Below are 19,948 nucleotides of genomic sequence, written 5' to 3'. Positions count from 1 at the left end.
GGTGAATTTTAACGTTCTGGCAGTAAATCATTTATATTTGATGGAATCAATTTGACCTCCCAGAGGTTCTTTCCTTCTCTAAATGACAAGACTCAGCAGGAGGAGAGGAAGAGGAGGAGGAGAAGTAGAGGAAGAAGAGGAGGAAAGGAGGAGAAGAGGAGGAGCAGGAGGGGGAGAGGAAGTCCATTACATTATCAGGTTTTTACATCCTGATTCTGTAACAGTAAATATGTAAATACTATATTTGAAATACTTTACTTCAAATAAAAAGTATTTTGGATACTTTTCCTATTGCGTATTTTTCTTTGTCATTTATTATGATTAATAAATTGTATTTTAATGGGCAAGAAAATTCTGCTCATACATATTCTACTTTACTTTAGTACAAATTATATGTGTTTTTGTTAGTAGTTGTGCTCTTTGAACTAAACAACAGGCAGAATTTATTTGCCATTAGAATGAAATGTCCATTGAACTGTAACGTCTTCGGTTACAAATTTAAATGGAAAATATATTGTTTTTGACGACCATCCAAAAACTATTACTCTTTCTAAAACTAAATAAATGAAACAAATAAATTTGATTAAAAATTCAAAAATAATTTCTGTCAAAAGTCTCATCCCGCAGAGCGGATTGGGCTTTTTGGTGGACCACTTTTCAAACCTTATGTTTCATTTGAAGATATTTAGAGTGTAAAAGTAAAGTAATTTATTTACCATTTAACTTGAAAAAAATAAATAAATCACCATGTTTACAGACATTTTCTAAATTGAACGAATGTCTCACTGACTTTCTGTAAAAACAAATTAAAATAGACCTTGATATTATTTATTAAAAGTATGAAGTGTGTGTTTTTTTATAATTCATGTTTTGGAAGAAACAATAGGAAAAGTTGAATTTACTGAATGCGGTCTGTACAGGGTTAAAAAGGAGGTTTAACGCTCAGTTAAGTGATCGGATTCCGGAAAGAGCCGGAAAAAGCCGAAGAGCGGATTCCGGAAAAAAGCGGAAGGAGCCGAAGAACGACCCGGAGGCTCGGAGCGCTGACGGACGTACAGCCGCTCAGATGGAGTCAAGCTGCGGACTCCTCCGCTCCTCTCCGCTCCTCTCCTGGTTCCATCAAACTTTTACACAAAGTAGCGCGAGCTTGTTTTTGTTTTTTTCCGCCCTGGAATCCAAAGCTTTTGTGCTTAATATTGGAGGAAGAGTAAAAGTTGTGAGCGCATCATGGGCTGAATCAGCAGGATCGTGAACTCAGAGGTAAATCTGCACATTGTAACTCAACGCCTGCAGCTATTGGCGGATTTCTGTTTACCTCCTGCTTTGCATCCCGATATAACATGTGTACCATGGTTTTCTATTGATGCTTCCCCTACTCCAGTGGCTTTTGCAATATAGATCATCTTTATTTGTGTATGTGCACCGCGGCAGCCCCCAGAGAGCTCCGCATGGACCCCTCATGTAGTGGCAGTCTTCTCTGCAACATGGTTCAAACAACACCTTCTCCATAAATGCTGACCACCGAATACAAATGACGTCACGTTTGGTCCTTATAAGTTGTTCTTGAGCCAAAAAAAAATACAGTTTAGTAGATTTATTAATGCCCAGTTCCATTAAATCTGATTTATTTTCATTTCAGTGACACAACGAAGAAAGACTGTAAATAAGTCTGACAGGGTGTAAATTTCCATGTGCGGAAATTAGCGGCTTAAAACAAAAGTGGAGTCATAAAACATAAAGATAAATCAACCAAACATATTTCACACGAAAAGGAATAAAGAGGACAGAACAAAAAAATCAGGGCTAGATAGCTCAAAACTAATTAAGTAAAATAAAAAATATATTATGTGAAGCATCTCTTCTTATATATTCTTATTTTTCTTCATTTTAATGAACTTTATTTCTTCTGACACATTACATCTTCTATTCTTTTAGAGAATTCACGTGATCTGTGTCATCCTGCAACCACATTAAAACCTTCTGTAAATAACAACGAAAAGCTTTTCAATCTTTAACTTTAAATTCTATATGGGATAAAATTCTACAGGCGTTTGTCCAACTATGTAAGGGTTATTTGAATGATTAACTAAAAGTATTTTCTAAAACTTGAGCCACTTTAACGTGGTAAGGGGTGTTTTGTTAGTTCTAGAAAAAAGAGTCACAGAAAAAGAATTCAAATTAAAAAAAAATTTAAATAAAAAAAATATATATAAAAAAAGTTTTATTATTAATAAATATATTTTTAACATACAATAAATATGTATTTTTATTCAGATTCAACGGGTGTGTTTTCATAGTTTACTCTATTTCAAACTTAAATTTATGGAAGAAAAAGATGTTTCATTGGAGCAAAGAGGATGAAACATGCAGAATCTCCCGTCTTCACTGAACTTGATCTTATAGCCAAATAGCAGACAAGTGTGAATTTCATCCATTTCATCCAGTGCACTTCTTACAAGCTGGTAAAAACACCCCGACGGCTGCAGAAATCCTGGAATAAAAAGTTCCAATTGGACTTTTCATTCCAGATATTTTAGGATTTTCTTTGAAAATCCTTCAAACCTCCTCAGAATAATGTTGTTGTTTTGTTTGTTTGTTTGTTTGTTTGTTTGTTTGTTTGTTTGTTTGTTTTGTTTGGGGGTGCTTAATACAAAGGTAAATGTGGGTTTTTGTGGCTCTTGAACTAACCTTGTAATACCACTTTGCACCATGAGGGCGCTGTAGTGAGTCATGGGAAAAAATCTGTTCCCGAATGTTTAAATCACTATACATACAATACATACAATACACGCAATACAAAAACATTATTCAGACGACGGCCACCTGGTTCAGATGAGTCGCTTTATAGAAATGCTTAGGACCTGTTTACTCTGTTTAGTCTTTGTACAAAAACTAACAACAGCACCTACTAGTGGCCCTGAAACGAAAACGCAAAAAAGACATGTTTTTATTTTCACTTTGTCCAACATGCTCACCACATCGATTTCTGTAGAAACGGACATCATTTTCAAAATGTTGTCATGTAAATGCAAAACTTTTATGAAACGATGCTGAAAATGTAAAATATGTAGAATTTAAGAGAAACTCTTGTTGAGGAGTGTCTGTGGACATCTTCTCTGTCCACAAAGCTGTTGTTTTTTTTTGTTTGTTTTTTAATTATGCCCCGTTGACCATAACAAACTGCTGCTAATCACATCATTCAGGAGGAAACTTTGCGCTTACTGTCGTTTTTATGAGCTGCAGCTGAAAGCTCAGGTAATCACAGGTCAGAGCTTCGTTAATTACCTCCACAAACATCCTGTGTTTGCATTGAGTTTTCCTCTCAGGACGCTCCTCAAACACCTGGAATGAAATCATTTCCTCTCCTGTTCTGCTGCTTTCATCAACCTGCAGCGAGAAATCTGCATTATGGTCGATGTTTCCGCTGCACCACAGGGAAACAACCACATTACTCAAAAAACAAACAAACAAACACATCAATCTACTATGTATTGTTTGTCCTGATTGGATAAAACTCACCTGAACAACATTCAACTTTCCTAAAATGCAGCAGAATTCACACTGTAATGTTTTGAAATGCAGGAAAATGTAGATTTGTCATAATTTAATTTTTACACTTTTGGCCCAGTTGAGATGAAACTGTCTGGTGTTCCGGATGAGACCGCGGGAAAAGTCTTATTTTATCTTTATCATTATCTTTATTTTTAGTATTTTTTTTTTTTAATCAGAACATCCAGGAATTTATATTTTCAATCACAAGTACAGTTGTATTTTATCTATAAATTGTGACATTTTTGATTGGTTTTGAAAATCCCCCAAAGATCCACTCCATGTAAATGACATTTATTGATTTATAAAGTCACATAACTAATTAAAAATACTTAATTTATAAGTATTTCAGGGTGTTATGAAGGACTTGTAGGTGAACGGTGTTGGTCCTGTTTTCCATCTGTGATCGTTTAAAGCACCGACATGCACCTTAATCCCCGCGGAGGGCAGACACGGATTTCTTTAGTTGCTCCTGAGCAGGAAGAAATAAAACCTGATTAGATGTGAGCGGGAAGGAAGTGAGCCATGGAGATGAAGTCAGACCGAACTGGTTAAAACAGGATTAACCGCACATTATCCCGACACCGTTTCCCACATCAAGCAATTACAGGCGATCCGATTAGATCAGATTAGATGAGATTATAGCTTCACCTGCAGGGGAAGCCTTCAGTCTTCTTCTGGATGTTTCAAGTGAAAAGACATCATTTTTGCATTTTAGAAAAAAACTACATTTACATTTACACAAGAACGGTTTGAAAATGATGCAGTTTTCATGTCTGGCCACTAGTGGGTGCTGTTGTTTGTTTTTGTCATGAAACACACAGAGAGCAGTGCGCTATAAACATTAACAGTGGCGAGTACACAGACATGTATGGACAGACGACCAAGTTGGAATGTTATTAATTGGACTGTCAAAATAAAACTACCAGGTCCCAGGAGAACAGGGACTGAGAGTCATGACACCACGGAGGAAACCCGTCTTCTGATTGGCTCTACTGGACGTGTGCAGACGAAGTGTTTACCACGGTTGTGATAAGGCAAGTAAGGCAAGGCAGATTTATTTATAGGGCACGATTCAGACACAGGCTGAATCACAGAGTTTAAAGAAAAAATACATTAAAGCAAAGCGATTAATTAGAGGGATTAAAAACAGCAATAAAAAGTAGAATAAATAAGCAAAAGCTTTGAGATGAAGGGAACATAGAAATAATACATTTCTACACGTGTGGAGGAAACGCTTCACTGCGTCACTTCAAACTCACTTTACACCGTCGACACGGAGATGGAGGGTGCGTCCTAATAGTCCCTCCTATCTCCTTTCCTGTCCACTTTTCCTTAACCCACGGAAGTGTTTAAGTGGCGGCCATGACAAGGAGCGTTAGAATTCTCAATAAGCGAAGGAAAGGAGGCTCAATGCTTCCTTTAGAACCTCCTTTATCCCAATTGTCACAACGCGATCACCTTTCCTTAACTCCTTTAGGAAGTCTCTTAACACCTTTCCTTAACTCCTTTAGGAAGCCTCCTAACACCTTTCCTTAACTCCTTTAGGAAGCCTCCTTAACTCCTTTAGGAAGTCTCCTAACACCTTTCACTAACTCCTTTAGGAAGTCTCCTAACACCTTTCCTCAACTCCTTTAGGAAGCCTCCTAACACCTTTCCTTAACTCCTTTAGGAAGCCTCCTTAACTCCTTTAGCAAGCCTTCTCACACTTTTCCTTAACTCCTTTAGGAAGTCTCCTAACACCTTTCCTTAATCCTGTGACATCATCCAGGGGTTTAAGGAAAAGTGGATAGGAAAGGAGATAGGAGGGAGGATTGGGAGCGTTTTCCTAAAGTTGAAACTTGAAAACGTTGTTGTGTAAACGTGGCCTCAGTTTAACTGTCTTACACTCTGATGTGTAATTTACATAAAGTTTGACGATTCAGACACTGTTTAATCACATTTCTCTCTCTTTTATTAATCAAGTTTTTCCAGAATAAAAGCATTAATGAGATGCACTGACAGGGCGGCGGAACATTTTTCAGAACAAAACGCAGTTATTATAAGACGTGTTTAACCAAACTTCACAAATTCCTTCACAAGCAGGATTTCTGGAGAACGATTAGAAAAAAAATAAGCAGTTTCTATCGATACAAACTGTGTTTGAAGCTTCCAGACTCCCCGACACACTCGTTTACTGCCCTGCACACACCCCCGCTCTGTGAAACCATTAAAAATAACCACACAGTCAAAAGCCTCAGCAGATGAAGAGATAAAGTTCAGATCAAACGCTGAATCTGAGGATAAGTCCATGACGTCCTCTCAAACGTGTTATTTTTACTCCCGCGTTTCTGCTGGAAACCAGTTCGGCCATTTTTTTTTTATTTCTATTTTTATTGCTAAGCAACAAGTGAGGATGAGACCATGGATGGTTGTTCTTCTGCTCCGCGTGTCGCCATCAAAACTCTCCTTTCTCATGTTTGAACAATGGAAATCAACAAAACCTTCGCTTGAGCAGGACTTTCTGAATTAATGGAAAATATCTGGACACAAGTGGAACATTGGTCATTTGGAAACACGAGGTGAGACACACAGAGACCTGACTGTACCCCCCCCCCCATCAAGGACTGGCACCTGAAGGCCCAAAGACGGGGGGGGGGGGGGGGCTCGACAGGCCACAGGGAAACTAGGAACAGGGACTGACTGGTCAGGGAACACAGGAAACTAGAGACTGGGGGAACAGCCACGGGAGAAGAGGCCACTGGGGAATAGGTGACTGGGGAACAGGCCAGACGGGAACAGGCCAGACGGGAACAGGCCAGACGGGAACAGGCCAGACGGGAACAGCCCAGACGGGAACAGCCCAGACGGGAACAGGCCAGACGGGAACAGGCCTCCGGCGAGCTTGAAGGATTTATGTGGAACTGGTGAGTCTGCTAGGTCCATGATGGTCGGATCGTTCTGTCAGGGACTTGAAGGGTGGACCCAAACACAGACTCAGCCAGTTCCGTAAAAAAAAAACAGTTTTATTGGAACAAAGTCCAGGGAACACGAGGAGACGCCGGGAACACAAGGGCGACGAGACGAGAGGAACGACAAGGTGACATGAGGCGAGATGAGAGGAACGACAAGGTGACATGAGGCGAGACATGTTGACGAGACGATCTGACCGGGACAACAGAGGGACAGGAGTTTAAATACCCGAGCAAGGGGTGGACACAAGTGGAACATTGGTTAATTGGAAACACGAGGCGAGACACACAGAGACCTGACGTTATGGAATAAATCATCAACATTGATGCCTTAATGTGAAAAGCCATAAATACCATCAGAATAACATGAAGCGTTCCAGCTTACTGGATCCATAAGACATAAACACATGCAATCTGCATTGTTTAATATAATTATTATATATCATATAAAGCACAAAAACAAACCTTCCATTATTGCAGAATGCGGCTCTGCGAGGTGCTACCCGACGTTCGGCGGCTCTACGACTCGAGTTCGTTGTTCTGACGTCATGTTTTGTGTTTCCCTGTTACACTAAAGCACTCGGGCTCATCCTGAACAGTTTTTATCTTTAATCTGCCTGAAGCAGTTTGTGAGTTTCAGTTTTTGACAACATGGAAGTTATTCCAGTTCGACTCGCCTCCTCCGAGTGCAAAAGTGCAACAGCAACTACGGAAAGCCACGAGGAAAGGAAACGGAACGTGAAAAATACCCAAAAAACTCAAATTTGCAAAAATAAAAATCTTTTTTAGCAACAAATTGGATAAATCGATGAAATCGATTTTTTCCGGCAGCCCTTCTTCAAGTGTTTTGCACTTCAGCTCTTTCCTCCTCTGACAAGTTGAATTAATAAAAGTTCTCTGTTCTGTTAATAACAAGGTCGAGCTCTTCTGCTGATTCATCCACGTCCAAAAAAGTTTGTGACAAAGACGAGCCAGGTTTTTTCTTTTTTTTTCTTTTTCTGTTTTTCTTTTCTGTTCCAACTCTTTGACCTTCCTCTTTGTGTCCTGGCCACTTTAATTCCGCCCGCGCCGGTTAATGCACTTCTCCCAGCGGGCAGCCAGACAGAATTTGATGCTGAACATATTTAATGTGAACGACAAAAAGCACAACGTGCGCTGGTCCGGAGCCAAAAGGCTTTTACTGCATTCCAAACCGACTCGATTCAGCCACAAGTCCTTGCAGCCGACGCCGACGTGGCGCGGTGGCGCAGTGGTTTGGGCAGGAGGGACGACTCGTGTCAGAATCTCATGCTGGGGGCTTCACGATGTGGAGTTTCCATGTTCCTCCTGTGAGTCACACAACTGGAATCTGGAAGTTAAGCAGGAGGAGATTCTACATCCAGAACGCCAACGAGCAGAACAAGAATAGAAAGAATGAGAAACGTAGTCTGAAATAATAAGGATCCTGTTTCATCCCTCGTTCAATACTCACTACAAAGCTGTGGTTACCGAACACACGCACCTCGTGTAACCGAACCTGTGCGACGGATCACATGTACGCAGCACATAACACGATGTAGCGCCGCGTTATGTAATAACGGTGCAATATGTAATAATGTAATACATTCTCAACTCAATATGTAATAACGATGCATTTTGTAATGAAATTATTGAATAAATTACGGAATAAACTGACACATTTTGTAATAACTTGTTACATATTGCAACAGTTTTTACAAAATGTGTGTGTGTGTAGAGCCGCATTATGTAATAATAGTGCAATATGTAATAATGTAATAAATTTTCAACTCATTATGTAATAACACCGCATTTTCTAATAATCTGCTGCATTTTTGACAATAAGAGATTGTTGCATTTTGTAATAACTGGTGACATATTGCAACAGTTATTACAAAATGCAATAAATTGGTGCATTATGTAATAAATCTTCAAAATTGATGCCTTAATGAGAAAAGCCATCATACCATCAGAATAACATTAAGCTTTCCAGCATAATTAGGATTTATTAAAAATAAAAATAAACAACTGGTAGGATGTTTTATTGCTCAGGCCTAAATTAAATGTAAGATTCACGAGCTAGAAACAAAAGAAAAAAAACTATTGATTATTACACAAAAAATATGGGTGCACTGAAATTTTGCAAGACATAAACACATGCAATCTGCATTATTTTATTTAATCACTATATATGATACAAAGCATAAAAACACAAAAACAAGCATTCGTTACATTTATTACATATCGTAGTATTACTACATAATGCGGCTCGACACACGTCCACAGAGGAAAATGAGAAGCTGTTAGAAGATAATCTGGCTGGACGTTCCTCCAGCAGGACTGCATGGAGGCGCCGGAGGAGGTGATCGGTGCGTGACTGACGTTCTCCCTCTGGGCTGAGCAGGAGAGCCATGGTGAAGGAGAACGTTCCCGGCTGGCTCCAGCAGGACTCGGACTCCGAGGCTCTGCTGCACGTCAACGTGGGCGGCCTGAAGAGGAGCCTCTGCTGCAGCACCCTCCAGAAGTTCCCCGACACTCGCCTGGGGAAACTGCTGGCGTGCGACTCCGAGGAGGACATCCTGCAGGTGGGTCGCCTGGGTGAGGAGTAATCGCATTACTCTGGGGTTGGACCCACTACTTCTTCTCTGTAGAAGTAGTGGGATTACTTTGGATGATGTTTTGGTGAAGGATGTTTTTACAGTTTAAACTGTAAGTATGAAAAAAGGGTGACACCATGTGACAGACAGTAAAACAATACGATGCAATGGAGTTATTTTTATCTTAATATTTCTGAATCTGCAAAATATATTTTTATTGTTTTTTATTATGCTTTTCACTTTCATAGACTTGCATTCTTTTTTTTATTCTTTCCATTTTATTTAAATGTATTTATTGTTTTTATTAATTTTATTAAAAAAATTATAATTTTTTTTTACTCTGTCAACTTTTATTTTATTTTAGTCAAATTTCATTTAATTCTATTCTATTTTATTCTGTCTACTCTTATTTCATATTCTGTTTTTTATTTATTTTAATTTCTTTTTTTAATTTGCTCTTCCAACTATATTTTGCTTAAAAGTATTTCCTGTAATTTTGTACATTTGTCCTGCTTATTGAAAGGTGTGTACTGGTGCACAACTATCGAATTGAAAAAAAAATAAAAAATTCAGTGACACACATTTTTCCTTGAGTGTCTTTTGTTTTTTCTTTGAATGAACGTCCAGTTTCAGCCTTCAGGCTGCTGCATTTACAGTATCATTCATGCTTTTATTTTTGTTGTGGTATTTTAATTCCGTTTCCTCTTATGTGATGAAATTCTGCAGAGTTTCTTTGCTTCTGTAAAGCTTCTCTCTTCCTGTAGGTGTGTGACGACTATGACGTGCAGCAGAAGGAGTTTTATTTTGACAGGAACCCGGGCCTCTTCCCGTACGTGCTTCACTTCTACCAGACGGGGAAACTTCACATTATGGACGAGCTGTGCGTCTTCTCCTTCAGGTCAGAGTCACACATTCACCAGCTCATCTGAACGGCACTAAAAGTAGTGGAAGTACCGTAATAAGTTAATATATAAGGTCTTATTTACAACACAGAATTTATCATAATATTTCTACTTTAATACTGACTGATGTATTTGTATTATTATTTTTTTTTAAATCTACTCTGTTTACACGACAGCTTTTCAAGAGAAAACACATTGTTTGTGTTTCGTTTCAGAAAAGATTCAAATGTGTTTTGCGGACGACGTATGTTTACACAGCAGTGGCACTCAAAACGATGTAGTTTCCATGTTCGGCCACTAGTGGGTGCCATTGTTTGTTTTTGTAATGAAACCAACGTTAACGTTTCTGCCGTCTACATGGAATCTTTCCGAAGCATTTTTGAAACGTTCCACCTTGGGAGTCGTTCTTAAAAAGTAGTTTTCAGTGGCAACTACCACTGTTGTGTAAACCCCCCCGCCCCGCCCCTCCCCCGAAACGCAACACAATGGTTAATTTTTTCACTATAAACGTGTAAACGTGCCCTTAATGAAACCTCAATGAAACCTGCCTTCTGTGTACGAACCTCCTCAGTCAGGAGATCGAGTACTGGGGCATCAACGAGTTCTTCCTGGACAGCTGCTGCAGTTATCGATACCACGACCGCAAGCTGGAGAGCAGCCGCCATCGCAGCTGGGACGACGAGAGCGACGTGAGCAGCATCGACACGTCGGTGGACGAGATCTCCGATTTAAACAGGTGAGATCACCTTTCAGGCCCTTCCCTTGTTTAGGTCCAGGTGGAAAAGTCTTGGTGATCCAGTGTGTTTGATATGAGCTCAACTGGCCCGGTAAGTAGAGCGGCCACTTCTCATTTGGGAGGTTGCCGGTTCAATTCCACATGTTTTGACGTGAGATTGAGGAAGATTTTGCTGCTCAACACGACAAAAAAATGATTAATGTGCAATATTCTTTTACAAGAGACCATTGGAATGGATTGTACGCTTGTGTGTGCATGAGATATTTGTTTTTATGCAGTTTTTATTCGTATGTTTTTATCTTTGGGTTTAAAATTTGATGCATTAAACTGTGATTTTCTTTTTTTTTTTTTAAATGGTGCAAAGTGAGTTATTACAGGATTCAGCTGGTAGCTCAGTCAAACTTCCACGTTTACACCAACGAGCACAGCTATTAAACGTAATGCTAAAGTTACAGGTATTTGTAAATATCTGTAAAATTACTATTCAGAAAGAAGTCGCCAGTTTTGTCGGACCAGCTGGTAACGCTAATAGTAATAACTGGCAGAACAGTGGTGCCACAGAAAATCAATCTTTACCCGTTTTCGAGGTGTTTGGGTGTGTTTGCACAGGGACATGCAGCATTTCCAGGAGGTTCGGTTCGGAAACGTCCGGAAGTGTCTGTGGCTGACGCTGGAGAACCCGGGATACTCCGTCCCCAGCAAGCTCTTCAGCCTGCTCTCCATCACCGTGGTCGTCACCTCCATCGCCACCATGTGCATCAACAGCATCCCCGAGTACCAGGTAGGCCCGGCGCAGAGGTTCATCGTACCCAATCATCTATACAACAATATTATATACATCATCCAGCAATGAAATCAGTAAAACATACCGGCAATGGTAATAAACTTCATAAAGAAAATGTCACAAGTTTCTTCTGGTGATTCTTGATAGCAGGCGTCTCCCCTGTCTGCATGTTGGTGGTTAATGTCAGCTGCTTCTGATCCTCCTCAGACCTTCGACCCCGACGGGAAGCCGATCGAGGACCAGATGACGCAGATTCTGGAGGTTTTCTGTACCTGCTGGTTCACCTTCGAGGTGAGGACGCGACGCCTGATCCGGCCGGTTGACGTCGGCGAGAGAGACAGGAAGTCCAACGCTGCTGTTGTTGTCTGATCTCTCGGAGGTTGTGATGCGGCTGCTGCTCGCGCCGAACAGGAAGAAGTTCTTCCACCACCCTCTGAACATCATCGACGTGGTGTCCGTGGTTCCCATCTACGTCACGCTGGTGTTCGACCTGACGCTGGGCTCCGAGTCCGAGCTGGGGGAGCTGGGACGGCTCATACAGGTGGAGGCACCGCTACTCTCACCTGGTCACAGGAAACACTCTTTATTTCTGAGACTTGAAACGTGATGTTCCCTGAACCTTCGCCACAGGTTCCACTGCCTCAAGCTTCAAAACAGCAGAATAATGTCAGGAAACTAAACTTTCACTAAACTCACAAAAAAATATTGATGATTTAGCCGTTGAATATTGAATATTAAATTAAAGCAAATGGGATTTATCTTTTTTTGAATCATACATTTTGGCTCATAATTTTAGGAAATCCTTAAATCTATAAATTTGATTTAGTATGGTAACTCTAAGATACAATTAAAATATAAATACACTTTAGGCAATAATATTAGGTTTCAATGAATGAATGAATAAAGAAGTAAAACATGTACATTTATGTGGTATAATATTCTGAATAAATAAAAAAACAGACCATATAAAAATTTAAGAAAATAAAATACTTTCTGGGTAATATTATTAAGTCCTAATAAATAAAGAAAAAGTGAGCTAATTTATTAAATCTAAGAAAAAAGACAAAAAGAAATAAATGAATCTGGGGTGTTATTATCTAAAGGTCAAGAGTGCTATAATTATAAAATCTTGATGAAAGAAAAGAGAAAAATAGATCTGTGATTACTTGAAATTTACAAATATAAAACTGAATGAATTGTTACCATGAATAATAATAAAACAATGAAAAGAAGAAGAAGATATCCAACCGAACTGCAAGCAAAAAAAAGAACAACATGTCAATGAATGATTATGAATTAAGAGTTCAAATGTAAGTCAAAACTAATAAAAACAAAGAAATTAAGATTAAATAAAAGACACAGGAGGGGAGGTTGTTTCAAGCAGATTGTTGATGTCCTCTGCCTTTACATCTTGTCTTTCTTTACTCGGTGATATCAGTGATTTGTTTCCAGTCATCATGATGATATTTTTCCTCTCAGGTCTTCAGGTTGATGAGGATCTTCAGAGTTCTGAAGTTGGCCCGACACTCGACCGGCCTCCGCTCTCTGGGAGCGACTCTCCGGGTGAGTCGAGCTCAATGATGTTCTTCTGCTGGGTTCTCTGTGAGCAGCTCCCAGGTCCTACATACTATTTATGGTTTATTTCCATCTGCAGGACGACGGCCGCTCATATTACAGCGTCTTTCTCTCATTAATGCTCCGTTGTTTCCATCAGAGCGACGAGGAGAGGATAACCTGTGTAGTAAACGTCGGCACGCTGCAGTCCTGATGTAGACCGATCACTGTCGCAACTCATCTGGAAAAGCTTTTTAAGAAGTGGACTGGTTTCTGGGTTTTAGATGGATTGTATTTACATTTAGAGTGCAGGAGCACTTTAATAGATGAGCAGCATCGGGAGTGACGCACCGAGAGCCTCTTTGGTCTCTTTCCTGCATATTAACCGGCCGAAAACAACCAAACTCAGACATCAGGTCACATCTGGGCGGCGCTCATTACGAAATGGAGGCGAACGCCGAGCGTCACCCTGTCCGCTGAAATGCGACTTTTCACTGACAGATGAGACGAAAACGGAACAGGTTGGAGAAGAAACAGAACAAAACTAAGCAAGATAATTAATAAGCAGCATCCCCTGGGGGGCGCCAGAGAGCTTCGGGGTGGGGCATAGCAACAGGAGAAGTCAGGGGAGGTCATGAGGATTTCTTCCTTCTAATTTCCGAAAAGATATTATGATTTAGCAGCTGTTAACTTGTTACCTTATAATTCGGAGGATGAAGTTGTTTAACTTCCATATTCAGGGTGGTTGAAGATGAATGAACAGATGTGGGGATTTCTTCCTCTCTTTTCATGTAAAGCTCCTCTATATTCTGACGCACTTCCTGTAAAACACATTACTTAAAGGCCAGAACACAACTTTATGGTTAATCTACTATTTACAATATTTATGAGCTGAAATCTGAGTTAAAACACGGTTTGGGAATGAGCGATCTCACTAAAGAAACTGGTGTCAATAATCTTTGCAAGAACCCAAAACGGAGAAGAAAACAAAGTGAACAGAGATTTAAACCAAACCAAAGAAAGTCCCGAAACAAGACGATTTAAACACAAACTGAACATGTGATTAATGTTACGTTGTGATAATGAGATGATTTGTGATGAATATTAGGCCCCGTTTACACGACAATGAATACGAGTGTATCTGCAAAACTTTCTTCACTCTTGGGGTCCGTTTACATGGCACCAGTGTGCGGATGCACTGTGTCCGCAAAGTTTTCTTTCACGGCGCTATTCCCTCCTGAAAGCCTGTTACTGCGCATGCTCATCTCTCCCCCTCCCTCCTGCTCATCCAGTTATAAACAAACATGGCGGCCGCGTAGTGGTACGACCCGTCTATATTCTAGTTTTATCGTCCAGATCAGTAGATTGGTAGTTGAGACTCTCCCCTGATAGCATCCGATGCGACATCAGTCCATACGGATGTCGGGTTCTCTCCATTTTCTTCACGTTTAGAGTGTTTAGTTCTCTGCACACGTCTGTGTAGTTTCATTATAAAATCAAGCAACATCGCCCCCCAGTGGCCCGGCATACTCACTACATCGTTGTCTCTGTCAGCTGGTGCAGTGTAAACACACTCCTTTTTTTTAAGCGGATTAGGTGTTGTCACGTGAAACGTTGTCGTGTAAACAGGGCCTTACACTTGTGTATATGATGTTAATGTCAGTAACAGAACTCGTTGGGCTCGACTGATGACACTGATATTTCGGCACAGTTTAACTTACTAGTAGATCACAGAGTAACAAGTATTTCCCCCGCAGAGGTTTTTGTTTCCCCTCAGAACTAAAATGACTCTGCGCCGTCAAGCAGAGCCACGGGATCCGACCACCGTCTCCTCGGTGAGGTTTCTAACCGGCTGCATCCGTCTTCTGTCTGCAGCACAGTTACCGTGAGGTGGGCATCCTGCTGCTCTACCTGGCCGTCGGTGTGTCCGTCTTCTCTGGCATCGCCTACACGGCCGAATACGAGGAGGTGAAACTGCTTTCTGATCTCTTGGAGACTTGATGGGGAGTTGGCACGGTGGTGTAGTGGTCAGTACTGTCTGGAGCCTAAATGATGACACTGTGGATCTGGAGCAGCTGGATGGATGGATGGATGGATGGATGGATGGATGGATGGATGGATGGATAGCGATGAATACATGATGGATAGATAAATGGATGTATGCATGCCTGTTGTCATGACGATGAATCTTTCAGTAACCACGCCCCCTGGTCCGCCTGCAGGACGTGGGTCTGGACACCATCCCGGCCTGCTGGTGGTGGGGGACGGTGAGCATGACCACGGTGGGCTACGGGGACGTGGTGCCCGTCACGGTGGCCGGCAAGCTGGCGGCCAGCGGCTGCATCCTGGGCGGCACCCTGGTGGTGGCGCTGCCTATCACCATCATCTTCAACAAGTTCTCCCACTTCTACCGGCGGCAGAAGGCTCTGGAGGCGTCGGTGAGGAACAACAACCGCAGGAAGATGAAGATGAGCTGCGAGAGCGAGCCGGAGGAGGACGAGGGGAAGGAGGAGTCGGACGGAGACAGCTGCTGCCTGGACGAGGACGACATGGACGAGGAGGACGACATCGACTTCGAAGACGAGGGAGGCGTGGTGAACTACAGCTACGTGGAGCATCTGTCCTACACCTCCAGCATGAGGAAGAAGGAGCTGTACGGGCTGTGAGGAGGACGAGGAGGACGAGGAAGAAACGTGATCTACGCCTCAGATGTGGATCTTATTTATCACTCCAGCTGATATGAAGTGACGGGCGCGGCGTTTCATCCAAAACTAGCACCGTACTTCGATTCAAGGAAATTAGAATTTTTCTGTGCTTGTTGTTGAGTATCCTGCCTGATGAATGTAACAGCACTACACCTCCAATCCAGAGGGGGCGATAGAGGGAGAAGATTTTTTTGTTTTTTTATTAATGATCATTGTATCATAAACAGGCGTCTGGAGAGACAGTTCTTGACAAAACGGAAAAGAAAACAACAGAAATACTGGAGTCCTCCTTTTGATCGAAGCCCAGCGGGGAAACACGATGAAGAAAAGTAAAAAAATGTAAATATGGCGGAAAAAATATGATCCGTCGTCCAATCAGATACGTTCAGCAGAACTGAACTTATTCCAGCGATTGAAACAGACAAAGTTCCTCTGATGGGAAGGTTCTACGTTCAAAATGCAGCGCACTGTAGTAACGCTACTCGTTTTTCTTCAAAAACTGATCGAGAGCGACGGTTCACCTGGAGAAGATATAAAGGGACTCAATAACGACCTCTGTAGCCGGACGGTACTTTTTTGTGCTTCCAAGACAAACTGATGTTTGGCTTCATCTGTCGTGCACGTGTTTTTTTTTTTGTTTTTTTTTTAAGTTTCTTGTAGTTTGTCGGTTCAGATGTTGGATTTGTTTATTTAGCAGTTAAAATATGTCTTAAATGAAAGAGTATCTGATCACGAAGCCTGAAGCAGAGCTGAACTGAACAAAACTAACCTTAACTGACCTGAGCTGAAGAGAAAAAGCACCTGTGTGAAATGAAGATTAAAAAAAATCCAAAAATACCTCTGAATCACTCGTTACTGAGAATCACACTGGTTTTATGGCTCATGGCAAGATGGCGGCGCTCAGCAGTGTAGCAGTCAGACAACCTTTAATATCGTTGTACCTGTACAATTACAACTACTCTAATAGTGATATTAGTGTTATTACAGTGGTATTACATGGCTATTAGTGGGATTACATGTATTAAACTGGTATTGCAGTGCGGTAATAAACCGGTATTACACTATTAGAGTGATGATATTATGCTGGTATTGAACTATTAGTGGGATTACATGTTTGAAACTGGTTTAGTGAGATTACGTTGGTATTAAATGGTATTACACTGGTATTACATGATAGCTTACTTTTATTAGCGTCAGTTGATCTGTGTTTTGCTTTCAGTTTACCTTTAAAAAGGTTCTGTCCTTTTTTGGTTTTAACTGTTTTATTTCATCTCCTCGGGCATCGAGTTCGGCTCACAGGTCACAAACCTCCGCCGCTCCGCCCTGAAAGACGAGCAGGAGGAGAAAGTTGTGAGGAATGACATTAGGGCCGCTCTGCAGCTCAGCTTGAGTTTCACATAATGGACGCTGGGGCGGGCGGAAGCTTCCGGAAGGTTTTCCTCTGCGAGCCGAGGGCATTAAGACGGAGGGGGGGGGGGTTGATTCTAATGGGGCTTGAAGCTGAAAACGCTCCAAACGGTGAGAAAAGGAGGAGCTGGGGGTGTTTTTGTCGTAATCTGAAAAGCTTTGGTGTGATGCGACGCCGCCGATGAACACAAGTCGATATGAAAAAGTCGATATTGATCCGCCTCCGCAGAGAGAAGTTTGACTGGACCGAGTGGAAAAGCTAAAATAGATTTAATGACGGTTTGGCGATTCCTGACTGATCGAAGAAAGGAAGATAAATCAAATGAGGAGCGGACATGATCGGTGCAACACAAACCCCCGCGGCTTCACACTACTGGCTTCGCCAAGAGGTGAGCATATCGCCACACTTTTTTTTTTCCCCCATTACAAAAACAAACAACAGCACCCACTAGTGGACAAACATCATTTCCAGCATTTCCGCTGTTGCCGTGGAAACAGACGTTGTTTTCATCACATCGCCGTGTGTAAACACGAAGCTTCCTGAATGGGGAACGCAACAAAGACGCATTTTCATTTCCACTTGAAACGTTGAGTAAACGAGACCTTAACGCGCTTTACTGAAACGCGGGATTAAGGAACTATTTTCTACTCTGTCACTCACTACACACACAGATCGGGTCGGAGCTCGGCTGATTGAACGTTTATCTCGGAGACGGACTCGGAGCGTTTTCGTAAAGTTGCGTTTTCAGAAACCCCGAGCACCGCCGTCGTGTAAACGAACCAAAACGCAATGAAAGTTTAGAATCTTCTCCTGAAAATAAAATGTAAACTGGGTCTTAATGTCTCGGCCACAGCGTGGGGCTTTTTTAATTCGGTCTTGAGTTCAGCTTCTAAAGAGTCGCTTTGAGAGCGCTCTCTCTCTCTCTATTTATTTATTTATTTAATAAAGTTTCCCATTTCTTAGCGAGCTCATGCAGGGAACAAAGTGGTCAGTGCTTTTGTTTTGAAGGGTTTCGTTTGGAGATGCAGTTTAAGCTTGTTTGGGATCATGACACCGTTCGGTAGCTTTTCTCCACACGACAACAGAACCGGTGCTGTTGGTTGTCGGTGAAAGTAAATTCAAACTAAAGAACTTTTGTTGTCAAGCTCACTTTTTTTTTTTTTTTTCTTCCTCTGAGTTCAAAATTTGTCGAGGGCCCAGTTCACCATCAGAATATTTAGTCTTCAAATACTTACTGCAGTTAATCATCATCAGTTTGGAGGAAAACAAGCATGAATTACTAACAAAATGATCATTTTACCAGTAAAAGTAATGAAATTCCAGAAAAACCACCACAAAATAAGAGCGAGGCAGAAGCAGTGTCTCCAGCATTATTTCCTTTATTAGAGAAGCAAACCAAACACAAAGCAAACAGCAGTGACTTTAAACGTCAGAAGCTCAGATCCTCGCATGCCGAGACGGATTCACACGGAAGAAGCGGGAAGCTTAAATTTACCTTCAGGTGTGGCTTTAATAATCCCAGGCTGAAGCTGATTTCACACTGAGCTTTACAACAAGGTACAAAAACTAAGAAAAAGAAAAAAAAAAAAAAAGTGGCGTTCAGTAGATTTCACTCTTTAAATAAACGAAGTCAGGCACCAACAAATTACAGTGTGTAACTTTTTTTTTTTTTTTTGTTGTTGTTGCCAGAAACAGTCACGGTCCTCTCCTGCTAAAACTACTCCAAGAGAACAAAAGGTTTTGACTCGAGAGGCTCGGACACGTCAGGAGTCACCGAAAAATCAGAAGAAGCGGTTTATACGCGCCATTTCCTGCAACTGCGTTCGCTTCATACGGATATTCAAGAGATACGATGAAAGGAAAACTGTACGTCACCGGAGCTGAACAGTCGATCTAGTTTTTACCCGGAGAGGATAAAGTCTCCTGAAGCAAGAAAATCTAAACGGTGGAAAACAAACATCTTCGAACGCTGAAATCTCGGAACTGCTGGACAGTCGGTGGAACATTGTGGCCTCTGGATATTGTATTCACTACGAACACACTGTGAGCTCTTAAAAAAAAACAGACTATGTATTATGTAATTTTAAGTGTTTCAGTTGGAGAGGACCCCCGTTTCAGATGTTCAAGCTAACAAAAGTAACCAGGTTTGATTTAAACTCAAATAAGCAGTAAAATAAGTGTTGATAAGAAACGAACAGCGGCTGATTTAAAGACATCGAGACTCTTCAGGTCCCGTCTCCAGTGATTTCGACGTATTTTCAGATTCCAGCTTAAAAAAAAAAAAAACCTCCGGCTAAGCTATAGCTCGTTTGTAAAGCTTCCATGACACCCAGAAGAGAGACAGAAAACAAACACGCCAACGAGAGAAGATGGGAGTTCCACACGGATCCAGCAGGGGGCGTTTTGTCCCACGAGTCGCCCTCCTGACCGAGGTTCAACGGAGTTGAAATGATCCGATGTGGAGTTTGAACTCCTCAGAGGGGGACTTTATTTTACAGCCCCGAGGAGCTTTAAGACCTGAGAAGAGGTTTTTAACCCCGCGAGCTCCTGCTGGGACGAAGCGCCTCCTTAAAAATAAATCCGTCTGTGTCCGATACGAGCTATCTGAATCTGAATGGGGGAGGGGGGGGGGGGGGGGGGGGGGGCGACAAAAGAATTTTTTAAACAAAAAAGGGAAACTTAATGTAATAATCATGCTTCGCTTTCATAAAAATATGATTTTAGTGAATGTACAGTAATAAAAAAAAAAGTGTCGAGAAAAGTTG

The 19,948-nt window shown here is 41.4% G+C and overlaps 1 protein-coding gene across 2 annotated transcripts; it reads left to right on the top strand.

Moving 5' to 3' along the window:
• Positions 1 to 1,054: 1,054 nt before the first annotated feature.
• LOC308108939 (delayed-rectifier potassium channel regulatory subunit KCNS2) lies at positions 1,055 to 16,594 on the top strand. 2 transcript variants are annotated; one of them, XM_080462269.1, is made up of 10 exons: positions 1,055 to 1,260; positions 8,902 to 9,082; positions 9,859 to 9,992; positions 10,568 to 10,732; positions 11,342 to 11,513; positions 11,724 to 11,807; positions 11,896 to 12,057; positions 12,996 to 13,079; positions 14,946 to 15,038; positions 15,293 to 16,594. In XM_080462269.1, the coding sequence occupies exons 2-10, from the start codon at positions 8,909 to 8,911 to the stop codon at positions 15,734 to 15,736; spliced, it is 1,512 nt and encodes a 503-aa protein (XP_080318395.1). In that variant the 5' UTR covers positions 1,055 to 1,260; positions 8,902 to 8,908; the 3' UTR covers positions 15,737 to 16,594. The 2 variants fall into 2 exon arrangements, with proteins under 2 accessions (XP_080318395.1, XP_080318396.1); XM_080462270.1 differs by lacking the exon at positions 1,055 to 1,260 and having other exon boundaries at positions 8,833 to 9,082.
• Positions 16,595 to 19,948: the final 3,354 nt, after the last annotated feature.

This window comes from Lipophrys pholis (assembly GCF_963383615.2).
Source record: "Lipophrys pholis genome assembly, chromosome: 4".
Lineage (NCBI taxonomy): Eukaryota > Metazoa > Chordata > Actinopteri > Blenniiformes > Blenniidae > Lipophrys > Lipophrys pholis.
Note: the sequence above shows the minus strand (reverse complement) of the source record. Positions and strands in the feature narration are given on the sequence as shown.

What these genes read in the sequence shown, in the direction of transcription:
- LOC308108939 (XM_080462269.1), top strand. Translation starts at nt 8,909, where the DNA reads ATGGTGAAGGAGAACGTTCCCGGCTGGCTCCAGCAGGACTCGGACTCC. An exon ending in CCGAGGAGGACATCCTGCAG is followed by an intron (nt 9,083 to 9,858) that starts GTGGGTCGCCTG and finishes CTCTTCCTGTAG; the next exon opens with GTGTGTGACGACTATGACGT. An exon ending in ACAGCATCCCCGAGTACCAG is followed by an intron (nt 11,514 to 11,723) that starts GTAGGCCCGGCG and finishes GATCCTCCTCAG; the next exon opens with ACCTTCGACCCCGACGGGAA.